Below are 20,550 nucleotides of genomic sequence, written 5' to 3'. Positions count from 1 at the left end.
ATGCAGCGCGACACATCTCCTTCACATAGAGTTGATCAGGCTGTTGATTGTGGCCTGTGGAATGTTGTCCCACTCCTCTTCAATGGTTATGCGGAGTTGCTAGATATTTGTGGGAACAGGAACAAGGTGTCGTACAGGTCGATCCAGACTGTCACAAACATGCGCCATGGAAGAACTGGTACATTTTCAGCTTTCAGGAATTGTGTACAGATCCTTGAGACATGGGGCCGTGCATTATGATGCTGAAACATGAGGTGATGGCGGCGGATGAATGGCACGACAATGGGTCTCGGGATCTTGTCACGGTATCTCTGTGCATTCAAATTGCCATCGATAAAATGCAATTGTGTCCGTAGCTTATGCCTGCCTATACCATAACCCTACTGTAACCATGGGTCACTCTGTTCGTGATGCCATACATGCTGTCTGCCATCTGCCCGGTACAGTTGAAACTGGGATTCATCCATGAAGAGCACACTTCTCCAGCATGCCAGTGTCCCTCTAAGGTGAGTATTTGCCCACTGATGTCGGTTACGACGCCGAACTGCAGTCAAGTCAAGACCCTGGTGATTACGCCGAGCACGTAGATGAGCTTCCCTGAGACGGTTTCTGACAGTTTTGCAAACCCACAGTATCATCAGCTGTCCAGGTGGCTGGTCTGAGACAATCCCGCAGGTGAATAAGGTGGATGTGGAGGTCCTGGGCTGGTATGGTTACGCGTGGTCTGTGTTTATGAGGCCGGTTGGACATACTGCCAAATTCTCTAAAATGATGTTGGAGGTGGCTTATGGTAGAGAAATGAACGTTCAATTATCTGGCAACGGCTCTGGTAGACATTCCTGCAGTTAGCATGCAAATTGCACTCTCCCTCAACTTGAGACATATGTGGCATTGTGATGTGAAAAAAACTGCACTTTTTGGAGTGGCTGTTTTTTGACCCCCAGCACAAGGTGCACCTGTGTAATGATCATGCTGTTTAATTAGCTTCTTGATATGCCGCACCTGTCAGATGGATTTTCTTGGCAAAGGAGAAATGCTAACTAACAGGGATGTAAACAAATTTGTACACAAAATTTTAGAGAAATAAGCTTTTTGTGGATATGGAACTGTTCTAGGATCTTTTATTTCAGCTCATGAAACATGGGAACAACACTTCACATGCTGCATTTATATTTTTGTTCAGTGTATATCTCCCCCACACACGATTTTACCACTGCACATTGTCAGTGTTTCGGTCAGGTTTCCTTCATGATACACCAGAGGTTATACAGTGCCTTCAGAAAGTATTCACACCCCTTGACTTTTACCACATTTCGTTATGTTACAAAGTGGGATTAAAATGGATTTGTCATTTTTTTGTTAACGATCTACACAAAATGTCGAACTGGAAGAAAAATTCTAACGTTTGTTAAAATATACACTACCATTCAAAAGTTTGGGGTCACTTAGAAATGCCCTTGTTACTGAAAGAAAAGCACATTTTTTGTCCATTAAAATAACATCAAATTGATCAGAAATACAGTGTAGACATTGTTAATGTTGTAAATTACTTTTGTACCTGGAAACTGAAGATTTTTTTATGGAATATCTACATAGGCGTACAGAGGAGGCCCATTATCAGCAACCATCACTCCTATGTTCCAATGGCACGTTGTGTTAGCTAATCCAAGTTTATAATTTTAAAAGGCTAATTGATCATCAGAAAACCATTTTGCAATTATGTTAGCACAGCTGAAAACTGTTGTCCTGATTAAAGTAGCAATACAACTGGCCTTCTTTAGACTAGTTGAGTATCTGGAGCATCAGCATTTGTGGGTTCGATTACAGGCTCATAATGGAACAAATAACTTTCTTCTGAAACTCGTCAGTCTATTCTTGTTCTGAGAAATGAAGGCTATTCCATGTGAGAAATTGCCAAGAAACTGAAGATCTCGTACAACGCTGTGTACTACTCCATTCACAGAACAGCGCAAACTGTCTCTAACCAGAGTAGAAAGAGGAGTGGGAGGCCCCAGTGCACAACTGAGCAAGAGGACAAGTACATTAGAGTGTCTAGTTTGAGAAACAGACGCCTCACAAGTCCTCAACTGGCAGATTCATTAAAAAGTACCCGCAAAACAACAGTCTCAATGTCAACAGTGAAGAGGCAACTCCGGGAAGAAAAAGCCATATCTCAGACTGGACAATAAAAATAAAATATTAAGATGGGCAAAAGACCACAGCCACTGGACAGAAGAACTCTGCCTAGAAGGCCAGCATCCCGGAGATGCCTCTTCACTGTTGACGTTGAGACTGGTGTTTTGCGGGTATTATTTAATGAAGCTGCCAGTTGAGGACTTGTGAGGCGTTTGTTTCTCAAATGTGCTTTTCTTTCAAAAACAAGGACATTTCTAAGTGACCCCAAACTTTTGAACGGTAGTGTATATAAAAATAAAACACTAAAATACAGTATCTTGATTAGATACTGTAAGCATTCAACCCCCAATACATGTTAGAATCACCTTTGGCAGCAATTACAGCTGTGAGTCTTTCAGAGTAAGTCTCTAAGAGCTTGCCACAGCTGGATTGTGCAACATTTGCTCATTATTCTTTCCTAAATTATTCAAGCTCTGTCAAATTGGTTGTTGATCATTGCTAGGCAACCATTTTCAACACTGTAACTCTGCTACTCCGGAACATTCTCTGTCTTATTGGTACGCAACTCCAGTGTAGATGTGGCCTTGTGTTTTAGGTTATTTTCCTGCTGAAAGGTGAATTAATCTCCCAGTGAATCACACCAGCCTTCACTTTGGCTCTCCCTTCTGTCCAGCTCAGGCGTTCGGCGTCGCCTGCCTTCTAGCTTCTGCCGAACCTGCTGCTGGTAAACGCCCTTCACTCTCCTAGTTTTTCCTGAGTACTTTGTCATTTTGCACTATCGCGGTGACTTTGATTTAGCTTTCCAAGTATTAGTAGCCATATTATAAGATCAACATTTGCAAAACAACTAGTTTTCATAACTCTGAATATCCTTGTAATTTATGTCCAAAATGAAAAGGCATGCTGTCGTACAAGGTTTTTAGCTACATTTTACGATATATACGTGGTTTCCGGATACTTCCGTAAAGCCCAGCTCATTGGTTATCTAGCTAGCTTTGCTTGATCCCGGTTGGTGCTTATTTGACAAAGATACAGCCGTTCAAGTGATGGCCGTCGGCGGCGTCGGCGTGCCATGAAGGCTTCGCTCTCTGACCAAATATGGTGTCCTATAGGATATACTACACCCCTAATGATATAGCAAAGTCTTGTTATGTTCTAGGATCTCTGAGGAATACATACAAACATGATTTCACTCGTTGAAACAACGTATAGGGTTAGATTTTCACAGATTCCTTTCTTTGCAAATTGAACGAGTGGAAATACAAAATCAATTGTGCATGCTATATGGACCTTTTTAGGATATTAAACATTTTTTTTTTCTAACAAAACAACACTTCACGGTATCTCTGGAACCCTTTGGATGATAAATCAGAGCAAGATTTCAGAATGTAAGTACACATTTCACCTTTTGTGGTGAATTTATCAAACCTATCGCGGTGAAAAGTGTTTTGTTGTTAGGAGCTCTCCTCAAACAATAGCATGGCATTTTTTCGCAGTAATAGCTACTGTAAATTGGACAGTACAGTTATATTAACAGGAATTTAAGTTTTCAGACGATATAAGACACTTATATGTACCGACATTTGTTGTTTCTCTAAAATCTAAGATCTTGACATAACACGCTGCATGATTTACAACTGTCTCGTTGACGTGACGCCGATCCTTAATGATGAGAAGCATACCCATAACATGAAGCCACCACACTACTTGAGGGTAGGCAACAACACATACGCCACACTGACCCTCAACACAAGGGCCCCTCAGGGGTGCGTGCTTAGTCCCTTCGTGTACTCCCTGTTCACCCAAGACTACGTGGCCGCGCACGACTCCAACAACATCATTAAGTTTGCAGATGCACGACGGTGGTAGGCCTGATAACCGACGATGATGAGACCGGCTACAGGGATCACTGCTCGACTGAGGGACCTTACAGATAATTGGATGTGTGGGGTACAGAGATGAGGTAGTCATTCAAAAATCATGAGTCCATGCAACTTATTATGTGACCTGTTAAGCACATTACTTCTGAACGTGTTTAGGCTTGCCATTACAAAGGGGTTGAATACTTATTGACTCAACATTTCAGTTAACTTTGAACTAATATGTAAAAATATCAAAAAACATAATTCAACTTTGACATTATGGGGTATTGTGTGTAGACCAGTTACAAAACACATCTAAATGTAATCCATTTTAAATTCAGGCTGTAACACAACAAAATGTGGAAAAAATAAAGGGGTGTGAATACTTTCTGAAGGCACTGTAACTGGCCTACATTTCAGTGATGCCTTCATATGCCAGCTATATGTTTTTGGATTTATACAGTTAATTTTTGCATACACGTTTTATACAGATAGGAATAGGTGAGAAACAAAGTAGACCTACCTTGGTTCGTAAAGGACATGTTAAAAACTCCAATGCGCTACAAGGTGCCTTTTCTTTCAGTTGCCTATTTATTATCTTTATGGTTGATATTATCCAAAAAGAAAAATGTGAAGACTATGACAAAAATCAACATGTTGGATGAACCTTGGAGTCTGGGATCTAAAGATCATAGTCATTTGGTTGAATCTATTGTAACACTTTATTTCAAGGTGTGTGTCACGCCCTGACCTTAGAGAGACGTTTTATTTCTCTATTTGGTTAGGTCAGGGTGTGATTAGGGTGGGCATTCTATGTTTCCTATTTCTTTGTTTTTGGCTGAGTGTGGTTCCCACAATCAGAGGCAACTGTCTATCGTTGTCTCTGATTGGGAATCATACTTGGGTAGCCTTTTTCCCACCTGTGCTTTGTGTGTAGTTATTTTCTGTTTAGTGTCTGCACCTGACAGAACTGTTTTGTTTTTTTCACTTTGTTTGAGTGTTTTTGAGAAATAAAGAAGCATGAACACTTACCACGCTGCGTTTTGTCCATGCCTTCCGACGAGAGACGTTACAGTGTGACTATACATTTCTTACAAACCACAATTCATTAATTTGTTCACCATTTGTAAGCTGTTGTAAATTATTGTTAATTGTCAATGTATTTTTTTACATTTGTAAGTAACTGTTGTATTTAGGCTACAAACTATTTTATGAGTGAGATCAGATTTCAATGATTAGCCAACTGTGCAATAATAAGATAATACTTTAATAATCAGACATTAAAAGAAAGTATTATCGAATCTACCTCAAGAAGATACCTTTTTTATTTATTTTCTTATCTGTGACGGAGACGTATATTAGCCAGCCCAGGAATCAGTGAAGCACATCAGTGAAGGAAGGAGAAAATCCAGCTATCCCTGTTAGAAAAAGAGGGCTTTTACTGCATAATTATGCACCCTGACACAATTAAAGCTCCATTCATTCATGCACTTTCTTATTCACTGTCAGAAGGAAATCCATAGAGGTTTTCACTAGCGATTGTTAGCAGCTGTAGTCTGTCATAATTGTCATCACCAAGGCCCTAGACTAGAATTCCCCCATGGTATTAATCAACAGTAGCAAGGGTAGCCTCCTAAATTGCACCCTATTCACCATATAGGGCACTACTTTTGACCAAGGCTCATAGTGCACTACTTTTGACCAGAGCCCTATGTAGGGAATAGCGTGCCTTTTGGGACGCTACTAGGTTGTCATTGTACATTCTAGTGGGGTGCTCCACTACAATTACGCCATTAACCATCCTGCACCATTCCTCTAGGTCGGCTTAAATTACAGTCTTGTTACGACGAGTCTCCCACTAGTTAAAGATGGAATAGATGTTTTTTTTTATTTTTATGAAAACCGTTCAATATTTGAAATTGCTAAGAATCATGCATGCTGTGAAACATAGCGATTGAATTGGAGTAAAACATCTTATGAGCTTTCACCCTTATCTCTTGATGCTGTAGCTGTCGTGAGCATAACAGCTTTTAGAATGAATTAGGGTTTTACGAATAAAGGTTGCCAACCTGTTCCCTCTCGCTCCCTTTCTCTCTCTTACTCACCTCCTGTGTCTCTCCACCCCTGCTCCCCTCTCCCCTACCTATCCTCTGCCCACTCTTCTACCCCCTCTCTCCCACCCCTCCTACTCTCCTCTCCCCCATCTCTCCCTCGTTAGGAGTACCAGGGCTCCTCTGTGCTGGGACAGTTTGTGACCCGCTTCATGCTGAGGGAGACCTCCAGCCAGCTGCTCTCTCTTCAAATGTCCCTGCAGTGTGCCATGGAGGCTGTGGAGGAGCAAAGCAGCCCTGCACCGTGAGTCACTAGTGCTCAACACACCTAAATACTATGGCAGCACCATACTACTGAATACCCAGTCACAAATACACAACAGCACCTCAGGAATCAACACCACACCAGCTGCCCCTCACTACTTAAAAAACGATGGAATTACCTCACCTCTCAACACCATTCCAGCCACAAAGTCACTACTAAATAATTCTGTAGCGGTATTGTTAGCGAGGGGCAGCACATGGTGAAAGCACACCACCACATTACTAAACACTATGGCACCACCTCATTACTAAATACTATGGCACCACCTCATTACTAAATACTATGGAACCACCTCATTACTAAACACTATGGCACCACCTCATTACTAAATACTATGGTACCATCTCACTACTAAATACTATGGAACCACCTCATTACTAAATACTATGGCACCATCTCACTACTAAATACTATGGCACTACCTCATTACTAAATACTATGGCGCCACCTCATTACTAAATACTATGGCGCCACCTCATTACTAAATACTATATACTATGGCACCACCTCCTTACTAAATACTATGGCACCACCTCACTACTAAATACTATGGCACCACCTCATTACTAAATACTATGGCACCACCTCATTACTAAATACTATGGCGCCACCTCATTACTAAATACTATGGCACTACCTCATTACTAAATACTATGGCGCCACCTCATTACTAAATACTATGGCGCCACCTCATTACTAAATACTATGGCGCCACCTCCTTACTAAATACTATGGCACCACCTCATTACTAAATACTATGGAACCACCTCATAACTAAATACTATGGCACCACCTCATTACTAAATACTATGGCACCACCTCATTACTAAATACTATGGCACCACCTCATTACTAAATACTATGGCTCCACCTCATTACTAAATACTATGGCACCACCTCATTACTAAATACTATGGCACCACCTCATTACTAAATACTATGGCACCACCTCATTACTAAATACTATGGCACCACCTCATTACTAAATACTATGGCACCACCTCATTACTAAATACTATGGCACCACCTCATTACTAAATACTATGGCACCACCTCATTACTAAATACTATGGAGCCACCTCATAACTAAATACTATGGCACCATCTCACTTCTAAATACTATGGCACCACCTCATTACTAAACATTATGGCACTACCTCATTTCTAAATACTATGGCACCACCTCATTACTAAATACTATGGCGCCACCTTTTTGTCCTCCTTTCTGTTCATCTGTGGTAGTCCTCTATGTGCTACAGTGCCCTTTGGTGCTGCTAACTGGCCCAGCAGTAGAAGTGTCCCAGTCATACACTCCTTCTGCTCTGTCAGCGGGACAGGCAGGCACACAGAGTCTTAACCTGCTGGAGAAAACAATGTTTCTCCATCCATCTACTCTGTCACACAAATGCACACACAGAGACACCCACAGACTCAGATGCACATGCACACACAATTTACTCTGTTACACACATACATAAACACACACACTTAATCTATGAATGGTTAGGGTCAGCCCTGAGCAGTCAACACCATGTCCGACACTTCCCAGGGGGATAATTACAGTGTTGGGCTTGTCATTTGGAATTGGAACTATCCACAAAATCGCTTTCACCCTTCTTTGTTGTGTTTTGGTTGGACCAATGTACTGCTGCTGCCTACCGTCTACTGCCTACCATCTACTGCTGCTACCATTTATTGCTGCTACTGTCTACTGCTGCTACGTCTATTGCTACTACTGCCTACTGATGCTACCTTCTACTGTCTGATGCTACCGTCTACTGTCTACTGCTGCTTCCGCCTGCTGCTGCTACTGGCTTCTACTGCTACTGGCTTCTACTGCTACTGTCTACTGCTGCTACGTCTATTGCTACTACTGCCTACTCATGCTACTTTCTACTGTCTGATGCTCCCGTCTAATGTCTACTGCTGCTACTGGCTTCTACTGATACTGGCTTCCACTGCTACTGTCTACTGCTGTTTCCGCCTATTGCTGCTACTGGCTTCTACTGCTACTGTCTACTGCTGCTTCCGCCTACTGCTGCTACTGGCTTCTACTGCTACGGTCTACTGCTGCTTCCGCCTACTGCTGCTACTGGCTTCTACTGCTACTGTCTACTGCTGCTTCCGCCTATTGCTGCTACTGGCTTCTACTGCTACTGCCTACTGCTGCTTCCGCCTACTGCTGCTACTGCTGCTCCAGTCTACTGTCTACTGATGCTACTGCCTACCGTTTACTGCTGCTATCGCCTGCTCCTGCTTCCGTCTACTGCTGCTACCGCCTACTGCTGCTACCGCCTACTGCTGCTATCGCCTGCTCCTGCTTCAGTCTACTGCTGCTTCTGTCTACTGCTGCTACCGCCTATTGCTGATACCGCCTACCGCTGCTACAGTCTGTTTACTGCTGATACTGTTACCGCCTACTGCTGCTACGACTGTCTACTGCTGCTACCGCATACTGCTGCTACCATCTACCATCTACTGCTGTAACCGCCTACTGCTGCTACCATCTACTGTCTACTGCTGCTACCATCTACTGTCTAATGCTTCTACTGTCTTCTTCTACTACCGTCTACTGCCTTCTGCTGCTACGACTGTCTACTGCTGCTACCACCTACTGCTGCTACCATCTACCGTCTACTGCTGCTACCGTCTTCTGCTGCTACCGCCTTCTGCTGCTACCGCCTACTGCTGCTACCGCCTACTGCTGCTACGGCCTACTGCTGCTACCGTCTATTGCTGCTACGGCCTGCTGCTGCTGCTACGGCCTGCTGCTGCTACGGCCTACTGCTGCTACCACCTACTGGTGCTACCATCTACTGCTGCCTCTCCTCCACTGACCTGATGACCCTCTACTGCCTGACGCCTACAGTCTATCTACTACTACCGTCTACTGCCTACCGTCTACCGCCTACCGTCTACTGTCTACCTTCTACCGACTACTTTCTACCACCTACTTTCTACTGCCTACCATCTACCATCATCATTCTCCACTATTCTCTTCTTCTCTGAATGTTATTCCTCCTCTCTTTGTTCCCTGTGACCAGTACCATCGCTCCCTTTCTCACCTCTCTGACAGTTGTTTTGATGTTTATTCCTCTTCCTTTTCTGGTTCTGTCTGTTTTCAGGAGAGAGGTGAAGGTGGTGGAGCATCCCTCGGCGCAGAGGAACAGCAGGCGATGTGGCCGCAAGGTTCAGAAGAACATGTGCCTCTCCCCCACCGACCCCTACTCAGGCATTCTCACTACAGGTAATACCAATGCTTAATCCACACAATCCTGTGTGGCTCAGTTGGTAAGAGTGTGGCTGTTACGTACGCCTCTTGGAGAAGGGAACGCAACACTACATCTCAACTGCCCATGGAGTGAAAAAGTAACAACGCCAGGGTTCTGAGTTTGATTCCCGCCAGTGTCAACAATACAACAACAAAAAATTGCACTCACTGTTGTAAGTTGATATAAACAAACATGTCTGCTAAATGATGTTGTTGTGGTTATTGAAAAGTAAAAATGCTATTTTAGGTTTGGGGTTAGGAGTTATGGTTAGGGGTTTGGGAAAATGTGATTTTGAATGGGAACATATTTTTACTCCCCAGAAAATCCTGACAAGTAAAGGAAACGTGTGTGTGTTTCTTAGGAGTCACCATGGAGACTGATGACCACTGGTGCTCCCAGATCAACAGGCTCCAGTTGCTATTGGACAAGCTGGAGTGGCAGGTACTGGACTGTCCTGGGGATATCTCATCCTGACAACCTGAATATCTCTTGCTCTGTGCTGCTCATTCCTTTAACCGGTTCTTGCCATATGTTCTCACTTTCTCTCTCCCTCACAACTTTAAATCCCTATGCTCTCTCTGTCTGTCTGTCATTATTTTACTCCCTAAGCCCTTTCTTTCGCCTGCCTGCCTATCTGTATGACTGTCTCGTCTGTCAATCAAGAGGAACCTGTACTGCAATATCAGAGCAATTCCTAACCTGCAGCACGTACTGTAGTGCAATATCAATCTTCACCTCACAGCCTCTCATTCCCTTTGCAGTGAGCTATTTCACCTTTAGGTTCAACTTCATACTCTACTTTAATATGATAGCTTATATTGCTCTTTCTCATGATTGAATGGAAATAGAGGGTTCTAAATGTGTGGGCAGGGGTTGAAATAAACTCTTGTCAGATTGTTTGTCAATGATACAATGTATTGGATTATATTATATACTGTGCATGAGATAATTATATTATAGTCAGACCTAGGTTCAAGTAGTATTTGTTTTCTTTCAGATAGTTTGAGCGTTTGAATGAGCCACATGGGTGTGGTTTACACTTTTGGGATTTTTCCATTGGTTCCATTCCATCAGGAAAGCTCTGTCAAGCAGAGCTAAAGTATTTAAAAGAAAACACACGGGCCTCCCGAGTGGTGCGGAGGTCTAAGGCACTGCATCGCAGTGATCCCAGGCTGTGTCACAACCGGCCGTGACTGGGAGTCCCATAGGACAGCGCACAATTGGCCCAGCGTTGTCCAAGTTAAGGAAGGGTTTGGCCGGAGGGGCTTTACTTGGCTCATCGTGCCCTACGACTCCTTGTGGTGGGCCGGGTGCCTGCAGGCTGGCCTCTGGGTTAAGCAGGCGGGTGTTAAGAAGTGCAGTTTGCTTGGGTCATGTTTTGTAGGACGCATGACTCAACCTTCGCCTCCCGAGCCTGTTGGGGAGTTGCAGCAATGGGACAAGATCAAAATTGGGGAGAAAAAAAGGAGTAAAATGCTCAACAAACAAAAAAAGGAAAAGAAAACCCCCACTTCTTGAAATTTTAGTTTGAGCTTTCCCCATTATAAGTAGGTTTTTAACCTTTTTTTTTTTTCAGAGTCCAAAATTGGAACCCCTGAAAGAAGATACACTGGCCAGTACCTATAAATCTGTGAGTGATGATTGTTGTTACTATACATTTGATTCAGTTCAATACAACTTTATTAATACACTTAGGGGCACCTTGGGCCACAGGGTGTCATTGGAGTTTAACAGCACAGTTATCCAATGAAAGTACACTTTAAAAGTTGAATGTTTTTTTAAAGTCAGGGTAATTCAGGATTTTACGTTGACACGTTTTTTACAGTGAGTGCTTCAGTTTCACTGTTCTATGTTCCATGATCCATCTTGTTTTTGATTTTCAAAGCAGAATGCACAACGCGCAACCAAATGAATTCACATAGCATCCGCCCTTGGGTGACTGTACTCAGAAAACCTCCAGACTTTCAATTTCATCATTCACACATTGAGCTTCCCCTCACAGGCACAAAAAAACACTCCCCCATCTGCTCCTCAAACCTGCGTCTGTCTTTGTAGGAGCCCAGCTGTTGCCTATAGCTCAGCTGTAGGAGCCAAGCTGTTGCCTATAGCTCAGCTGTAGGAGCCCAGCTGTTGCCTATAGTTCAGCTGTAGGAGCTCAGCTGTTGCCTATAGCTCAGCTGTAGGAGCTCAGCTGTTGCCTATAGCTCAGCTGTAGGAGCCCAGCTGTTGCCTATAGCTCAGTTGTAGGAGCCCAGCTGTTGCCTATAGCTCAGTTGTAGGAGCCCAGCTGTTTCCTATAGCTCAGCTGTAGGAGCTCAGCTGTAGGAGCTCAGCTGTAGGAGCTCAGCTGTTGCCTATAGCTCAGCTGTAGGAGCCCAGCTGTTGCCTATAGCTCAGCTGTAGGAGCCCAGCTGTTGCCTATAGCTCAGCTGTAGGAGCCCAGCTGTTGCCTATAGCTCAGCTGTAGGAGCCCAGCTGTTGCCTATAGCTCAGCTGTAGGAGCCCAGCTGTTGCCTGTAGCTCAGCTGTAGGAGCTCAGCTGTAGGAGCTCAGCTGTAGGAGCTCAGCTGTAGGAGCTCAGCTGTTGCCTATAGCTCAGCTGTAGGAGCTCAGCTGTTACCTATAGCTCAGCTGTAGGAGCTCAGCTGTTGCCTATAGCTCAGCTGTAGGAGCTCAGCTGTTGCCTATAGCTCAGCTGTAGGAGCTCAGAGGAGTGTTTGATGTCTTCCCTCAAACACCTTACTGTTCTTGTCTTTCTTGAGCACTCATCTTTTCTTACTAGCACTGATTTAGCTGATAGCTGCTTTCTGAAAGATATGACTGATATGTTTTTGTTACCTACCTACTGTATGTTGAAGCCTAATGTATACCTTATGTACGCAACGCAAGAAGGCAATTAGCTACTCAAAATGGCAATCTTGCGTACTTGCTTCGATGTATAAATTGCAGGGCTGCACTTATGTTTGCTGAGCAAATATGTGGCGTTACCATTTTACATAGCTAATTGACGTTATTGCATTGTGTACTCTGTAGGATATAAATAAGGCTTACATGGATAGTGCAACATTTTGGCAATTTTAGCCCTTTGTTCTACTGACAAAGTCAATTAACCTAGCCCTTTTTACTACTTACCCAGAGTCAATTATCCTAGCCCTTTTTACTACTTACCCAGAGTCGATTAACCTAGCCCTTTTTATTACATACCCAGAGTCAATTATCCTAGCCCTTTTTACTACTTACCCAGAGTCAATTATCCTAGCCCTTTTTACTACTTACCCAGAGTCGATTATCCTAGCCCTTTTTACTACTTACCCAGAGTCAATTATCCTAGCCCTTTTTACTACTTACCCAGAGTCAATTATCCTAGCCCTTTTTACTACTTACCCAGAGTCAATTATCCTAGCCCTTTTTACTACTTACCCAGAGTCAATTAACCTAGCCCTTTTTACTACTTACCCAGAGTCAATTATCCTAGCCCTTTTTACTACTTAGCCAGAGTCGATTAACCTAGCCCTTTTTACTACTTACCCAGAGCCAATTAACCTAGCCCTTTTTACTACTTACCCAGAGTCAATTATCCTAGCCCTTTTTACTACTTACCCAGAGTCAATTAACCTAGCCCTTTTTACTACTTACCCAGAGTCGATTAACCTAGCCTTTTTTACTACTTACCCAGAGTCAATTATCCTAGCCCTTTTTACTACATACCCAGAGTCAATTAACCTAGCCCTTTTTACTACTTACCCAGAGTCAATTATCCTAGCCCTTTTTACTACTTACCCAGAGTCAATTATCCTAGCCCTTTTTACTACTTACCCAGAGTCAATTATCCTAGCCCTTTTTACTACTTACCCAGAGTCGATTAACCTAGCCTTTTTTACTACTTACCCAGAGTCAATTATCCTAGCCCTTTTTACTACATACCCAGAGTCAATTATCCTAGCCCTTTTTACTACTTACCCAGAGTCAATTATCCTAGCCCTTTTTACTACTTACCCAGAGTCAATTATCCTAGCCCTTTTTACTACTTACCCAGAGTCAATTATCCTAGCCCTTTTTACTACTTACCCAGAGTCAATTATCCTAGCCCTTTTTACTACTTACCCAGAGTCAATTATCCTAGCCCTTTTTACTACTTACCCAGAGTCAATTATCCTAGCCCTTTTTACTACTTACCCAGAGTCAATTAACCTAGCCCTTTTTACTACTTACCCAGAGTCGATTAACCTAGCCCTTTTTACTACTTACCCAGAGTCAGATGAACTCATGGATACCATTTTTATGTCCCTGCGTGCAGTTTGAAGGAAACTTAAGGTAGTTTCTAGAGCCAGTTCTAACTAATAGCTGATGACCGTGGACTACAGGAAAAGGAGGGCCGAACAGGCCCCCATTAACATCGACAGGGCTGTAGTGGAGTTGGTCGAGAGTTTCAAGTTCCTTTGGTGTCCACATCACCAACAAACTAACATGGTCCAAACACACCAAGACAGTCGTGAAGAGGGCACTACAATGACTTTTCCCCTTCAGGAGACTGAAAAGATTTGGCATGGGTCCCCAGATCCTCAAAAACTTCTACAGTTGCACCATCGAGAGCATCCTGACCGGTTGCATCACCGCCTGGTATGGCAACTGCTCGGCATCCGACCGTAAGGCACTACAGAGGCTAGTGCGTACGGCCCAGTACATCACTGGGGCCAAGCTTTCTGCCATCCAGGTCCTACATACTAGGCAGTGTCAGAGGAAGGCCCAAAAAATTGTCAAAGATTCCAGCAACCCTAGTCATAGACCGTTCTCTCTGAAAACCACACGGCAAGCGGCACCGGAGCGCTAAGTCTAGGTCCAAAAGGCTTAACAGTTTATACCCCCAAGCCATAATACTGCTGAACAATTAATCAAATGGCCTTTACCCCTTTACAAATTACCTCGACTAACCTGTACCCCCACATTGACTCGGTGCCAGTACCCCCCTGTATATAGCCTCATTATTATTTTATCGTGTTACTTTTTATTTAAAGAAAATACTTTGGTTTATTTTGTCAACTCTATTTCTTGAACTGTCTTGTTGGTTAAGGCCTTGTAAGTAAGCATTCCACGGTAAGGTCTAAACCTGTTTGTATTTGGCGCATGTGACAAGTAACATTTGATTTAAATTTGATTTAATAAGAGCGTCTACCAAATGTATGTAAATGATGTATTTCCTTGTGGCGTCCGTGCCAACAGAACATCCTGCTGGTGCAGAGGGAGATGTTGGCAACGGAGGAGGACCTTGATAAGTTCCAGAGGGTACTCAAGAGCTACGCGGATGCCACATCCAACCACAGCGACAACTTGCAGTAAGTGAAATCAAAGTGATAGAGAGTTACCTGGCTTTGATCCCGAAGCACAGTGGCTTGGCACACGACTCGCCGCCAAGTGATTCACCTGACCTGGCCTGTAAAAATGAAACTAAGGCCCAGAGTTTCTTTAAAAAAAAATGTATCCTTTATTTATCTAGGCAAGTCAGTTAAGAACAAATTCTTATTTACAATGACGGCCTACCCCGGAGATGCTGGGCCAATTTTGTGCCGCCCTATGGGACTCCCAATCACGGCCGGATGTGATACAGCCCAGAATCGAACCAGGGACTGTAGTGACGCCTCTTGCACTGAGATGCAGTGCCTTAGACTGCTGTGCCACTCGGGAGCCCAGTTCTTCCTGGTTCTTCCTGGTCAGATCACATTGGCAGGAAAAGCCTATTCCTAGATGATAGAAAATGTGTCATCAATGAGATTGTTCTATTTGCTTCCCAATTATGGGATTCCTAAGAATTAGTTAAATGTACTTTTTCAAAGGAAATATTAATTCATCGATTTTCCTGTTCATTTAAAAAATAAACAGACACAGTTATGCATCATGATGGATTTGTGCCCATTTAATTCAAATGAGATCTTATTGCTTTGGCCTGATTGACTCACTCTACCAGATGCTAATTTCAACACTCTTGGTCTCTTTCTGTCTCTCTCTCCTCCCTCCCGCTCTCTCTCTCTCTGTCAGTGTGTCTATCCAGAAGCTCCCAGGGAAGTCGTGCTTCATTATATATGAGTTTTGGCAGGATCGTATCTCCTGGATGAGGTGGGTCTGTAGTATGTGTGTGTGTAACGCTGGAAAGCTGCTCATTTCTTTCCTCCTCTGATGATGAGCAGATGGCCCATCTCTAATATCATGATACACACGCAACCTGTATCTCAGGGTTGATTTAAACACACGCAACCTGTATCTCAGGGTTGATTTAAACACACCAACCTGTTTCTCAGGGTTGATTTAAACACACCGACCTGTTTCTCAGGGTTGATTTAAACACACGCAACCTGTATCTCAGGGTTGACACGCAACCTGTATCTCAGGGTTGATTTAAACACACGCAACCTGAATCTCAGGGTTGATTTAAACACACCAACCTGTATCTCAGGGTTGATTTAAACACACCAACCTGTATCTCAGGGTTGATTTAAACACACCAACCTGTATCTCAGGGTTGATTTAAACACACCAACCTGTATCTCAGGGTTGATTTAAACACACCAACCTGTATCTCAGGGTTGATTTAAACACACCAACCTGTATCTCAGGGTTGATTTAAACACACGCAACCTGAATCTCAGGGTTGATTTAAACACACCAACCTGTATCTCAGGGTTGATTTAAACACACCAACCTGTATCTCAGGGTTGATTTAAACACAACGACCTGTTTCTCAGGGTTGATTTAAACACACCGACCTGTTTCTCAGGGTTGATTTAAACACAACGACCTGTTTCTCAGGGTTGATTTAAACACACCGACCTGTATCTCAGGGTTGATTTAAACACACCAACCTGTATCTCAGGGTTGATTTAAACACACCAACCTGTATCTCAGGGTTGATTTAAACACACGCAACCTGTATCTCAGGGTTGATTTAAACACACCAACCTGTATCTCAGGGTTGATTTAAACACACGCAACCTGTATCTCAGGGTTGATTTAAACACACCGACCTGTTTCTCAGGGTTGATTTAAACACACCGACCTGTTTCTCAGGGTTGATTTAAACACACCGACCTGTTTCTCAGGGTTGATTTAAACACACCGACCTGTTTCTCAGGGTTGATTTAAACACACCGACCTGTTTCTCAGGGTTGATTTAAACACACCAACCTGTATCTCAGGGTTGATTTAAACACACCAACCTGTTTCTCAGGGTTGATTTTAAACACACCAACCTGTTTCTCAGGGTTGATTTAAACACACCGACCTGTTTCTCAGGGTTGATTTAAACACACCAACATGTACAGGGTAGATCAGACTGACACAGTCATATTTGTTCAACATCTTAACATTCAGTATGATTACATTCTAATTCTCATTAATACATGTGCATATATTTAGTGCAAAGAGACTAGGAATATCAGTCCAAACATACAACATAGTTGTAATGTGGTTTACTAACCAAGCCTTTCTCCTATTGGACATTAATAATAATGTTGATTATGTCTTACTGTCATGTCACAGGTCTATTGATTGTTGCTGTGTTCTTGTCCTCCCTAGCTACCTGCAGTCCGATGCCAGTAAGAATTTCCAGCGCTGTGTCATTGATATGCTGGAGGATCCCAAGCTTGTGTCTACCATGCTGCTCCCAGGTGTGTGTGTGTGTGTGTTACAATCTATACCTTCCTATAATCAAATCAAATTTTATGTCACATACACATGGTTAGCAGATGTTAATGCGAGTGTAGCAAAATGCTTGTGCTTCTAGTTCCGACCATGCAGTAATATCTAGGAATTAATACTAATATGTACATAAAAATATATGAATGAGTGATGGCCAAACAGCATAGGCAAGATGCAGTAGATGGTATAGAGTACAGTATATACAGATGAGATGAGTAATGTAGGGTATGTAAACATTATATAAAGTGGCATTGTTTTAAAGTGGCTAGTGATACATGTATTACATCATTTTTTTCATTATCAAGCCAGCAGCATACCACCCTGCTGGCTTGATTCTGAAGCTAAGCAGGGTTGGTCCTGGTCAGTTCCTGGATGGGAGACCAGATGCTGCTGGAAGGGGTGTTGGAGTGCCAGTAGGAGGCATGGCAGTGTTTGGGGACACTGCCCTGTGTAGGGTGCCATCTTTTGGATGGGATATTAAATGGGTGTCCTGACTCTCTGTGGTCATTAAAGATCCCATGGCACTTATTGTAAGAGTAGGGGTGTTAACCCTGGTGTCCTGGCTAAATTCCCAATCTGGCCCTCAAATCATCACGGTCACCTAATAATCCCCAGTTTACAATTGGCTCATTCATCCCCCTCCTCTCCCCTGTAACTATTCCCCAGGTCGTTGCTGCAAATGAGAACGTGTTCTCAGTCAACTTTACCTGGTAAAATAACGGATTTTTAAAAAGTGGCTAGAGTTGAGTCAGTATGTTGGCAGCAGCCACTCAATGTTAGTACAGTGTCACTTGTGTTTTCTTGAAAATGTATGCTTTGAACATTATTGCTCACCCACCCCCCCCCCCCCCAAAAAAAAATACATACACATTTCAAATGTAAAATGTTGCATTGAGGCAAATGCATAATTTCACACTGGTCTTTGAGCGATTTGCATTGGCTTATGAAAATACAAAATGATGATTTTGAGAGAGCAGTTTAAGCCATCCAAAAGGGAACACAACTTACCTTCTATGGATACGTATCAGAAAGCAGACCTGGGTTCAAATACTATTTCAAATCCTTCAAATACTTTTAGCATTTGCTTTAGCCTGCCTGGAGAGCCAGGGATTTGCAAATATTCTATTGGTTAGATTGTGCCAGGCAAGCTCAATCAAGCCCAGCAAAAGTATTTTTAACCCAGATTTGCTAGAAATTACATGTTATTTACCCATTTATCCCCAGCTCAAGTAGAACTCCTCTCTTTTCCCCCTAGCATCCTGGTGGATCATGACTAACAACTAGCAACAGACCACCGAACACCATATCTCCCGCTCGCCCCCAAACACACAACACAACCCCCAAGACAAGAGATTCAAAAGGCATCCAAGTGTTTCTGTGCGCACACAGAACACTGCGTTACTACAGCATCGTTCTGCAACACATTTGTTATGTACAGTTAACTAATACTGGTCATTACCATAATGCGCTGTTTCTCAACAAGAAAAAGGGGGTGAGGAAAAGCAGCCAAATGTATAGACATGAAAGCGATTCTTTGCATTGTAAAAGCCAATGGCGACGCTTTTGAAGCTCTCACTCCGATACCATGCTAGAATCGATCACGTGGCTTGAATCAAACGATTCCAGTTTAGTCAGTGCATTTTCATTACTGACAGCAATAGAGACACATGATACAGTTACTGCAATGTGATACACTACATGCTTTTTAATGACTACTTGCTATAACTTGCTTACACTTACACAGAAAACGACTGGAGCTCGCTGTTTAAAATGCATGCAGACCAGCGATTGACCGAGCCTCAGAAATGAGTTGCTTTGCATTCTCAATGCGTAACCTACAGATAACTTATTTCCTTAGATAGGAACCAATATGTGATGTGTTTCAAATGCTGAATGGTTCCTACTCTAGTCGGTGGGGGGGGGGGGGGGGGGGGGGGGGGGGCAGTTGCACCCTGCTGCTGTCTTGTTGTTATATGGGACCCCTTGCAATGGAATCCTTCTATTGTTAGGTTTACTAGTGGTTTGAGTTACGTTGCTTGTCTTTAAAGGAGTTTGTCCCAAATAATTTACCTGTTTTAAAGAAAGTATGTATCTATTAAGCCTATAAAAGAGGATACTTTGCAATGAGATTTCTTTGTGTGTCACCTTCTCAAGACATAGCTATCATAGGACGCTACTTTTCCCCCTATTTTTCCATAGTTGACTTTATTTAAGAGAATCAGTCATGTGCAGATGGATGTGTTGTCATTGTGCTTTTGTTGTTAATGAAGTATCTTTTCCATGTAGAAATTCAACATATTCACTTTAATAAAAGTTAATGGCCAGTCAGCGTACTCGACTCTGTTTTGAATTTATAGGTGTACAGGTAAGAACACAAAAGGGTTCTTCAAAGAGTTCTCCCATGGGCATAACATTCTTTTTTTCTTAGTGTGTACTGTCAATGAAATGTTATTACTTCAAACCTATTCACTACGAAGTATTTTAAAGTCCACTATATCTGCAAAAGATAACACATTTAGCAACTTAATTTCATGAGGTTTTGGCCTGCGTCGAGCAAATCACTTTCTTCCTATTTTGTAGACTTCTCGACTAAAAAAACGATTCATCTTAGCCCCGTGAATAATGGTTTCTCAGACACGGGTGACAAGACAGAGAAAGAAGCAACTCCCTTTGCATAGAAATGAAGATGGCTGGGAAAGAGCTCAACAAAACCCCCTGTCTCTACTTGACAGTGAAATTAGTGTAAGTGTCTCTCTGTTGCAATCATCGTCAAGTGCTTGATGCTGAGAGGCGGTGTGGTTATTGAGTCCAATATATGGTATATGGAGAGAGGCTTGAGGAGATCGATTGAGCGCAAACCTGTAGGACCGGTTTCCCGGACACAGATTAAGAAGATGAATCATGTTCAATAGAGATTCTCCATTCTATGTGCTTTTTACTCCATCCGTCCCGTAGAGATACGATACGACGAGGTGCTTTTTACTCCATCCGTCCCGTAGAGATACGATACGACGAGGTGCTTTTTACTCCATCCGTCCCGTAGAGATACGATACGACGAGGTGCTTTTTACTCCATCCGTCCCGTAGAGATACGATACAACGAGGTGCTTTTTACTCCATCCGTCCCGTAGAGATACGATACGACGAGGTGCTTTTTACTCCATCCGTCCCGTAGAGATACGATACGACGAGGTGCTTTTTACTCCATCCGTCCC

General features: G+C 43.0%; 1 protein-coding gene across 1 annotated transcript in view; it reads left to right on the top strand.

Moving 5' to 3' along the window:
- Nucleotides 1-19,075, top strand: part of LOC139414455 (N-terminal EF-hand calcium binding protein 3) — a 45,862-nt gene extending 26,787 nt beyond the window's left edge. The window contains exons 6-13 of the mRNA XM_071162367.1: nucleotides 6,217-6,353; nucleotides 9,500-9,621; nucleotides 10,008-10,087; nucleotides 11,223-11,276; nucleotides 14,867-14,979; nucleotides 15,680-15,757; nucleotides 17,213-17,304; nucleotides 18,591-19,075. Of these exons, the coding sequence (XP_071018468.1) occupies nucleotides 6,217-6,353; nucleotides 9,500-9,621; nucleotides 10,008-10,087; nucleotides 11,223-11,276; nucleotides 14,867-14,979; nucleotides 15,680-15,757; nucleotides 17,213-17,304; nucleotides 18,591-18,619 (705 nt within the window). The 3' untranslated portion in view covers nucleotides 18,620-19,075. The remainder of the gene's footprint in view (nucleotides 1-6,216; nucleotides 6,354-9,499; nucleotides 9,622-10,007; nucleotides 10,088-11,222; nucleotides 11,277-14,866; nucleotides 14,980-15,679; nucleotides 15,758-17,212; nucleotides 17,305-18,590) is intronic.
- The last annotated feature ends 1,475 nt before the right edge of the window (nucleotides 19,076-20,550 follow it).

The sequence above is a fragment of the Oncorhynchus clarkii genome, chromosome 7, assembly GCF_045791955.1.
Source record: "Oncorhynchus clarkii lewisi isolate Uvic-CL-2024 chromosome 7, UVic_Ocla_1.0, whole genome shotgun sequence".
Lineage (NCBI taxonomy): Eukaryota > Metazoa > Chordata > Actinopteri > Salmoniformes > Salmonidae > Oncorhynchus > Oncorhynchus clarkii.
Note: the sequence above shows the minus strand (reverse complement) of the source record. Positions and strands in the feature narration are given on the sequence as shown.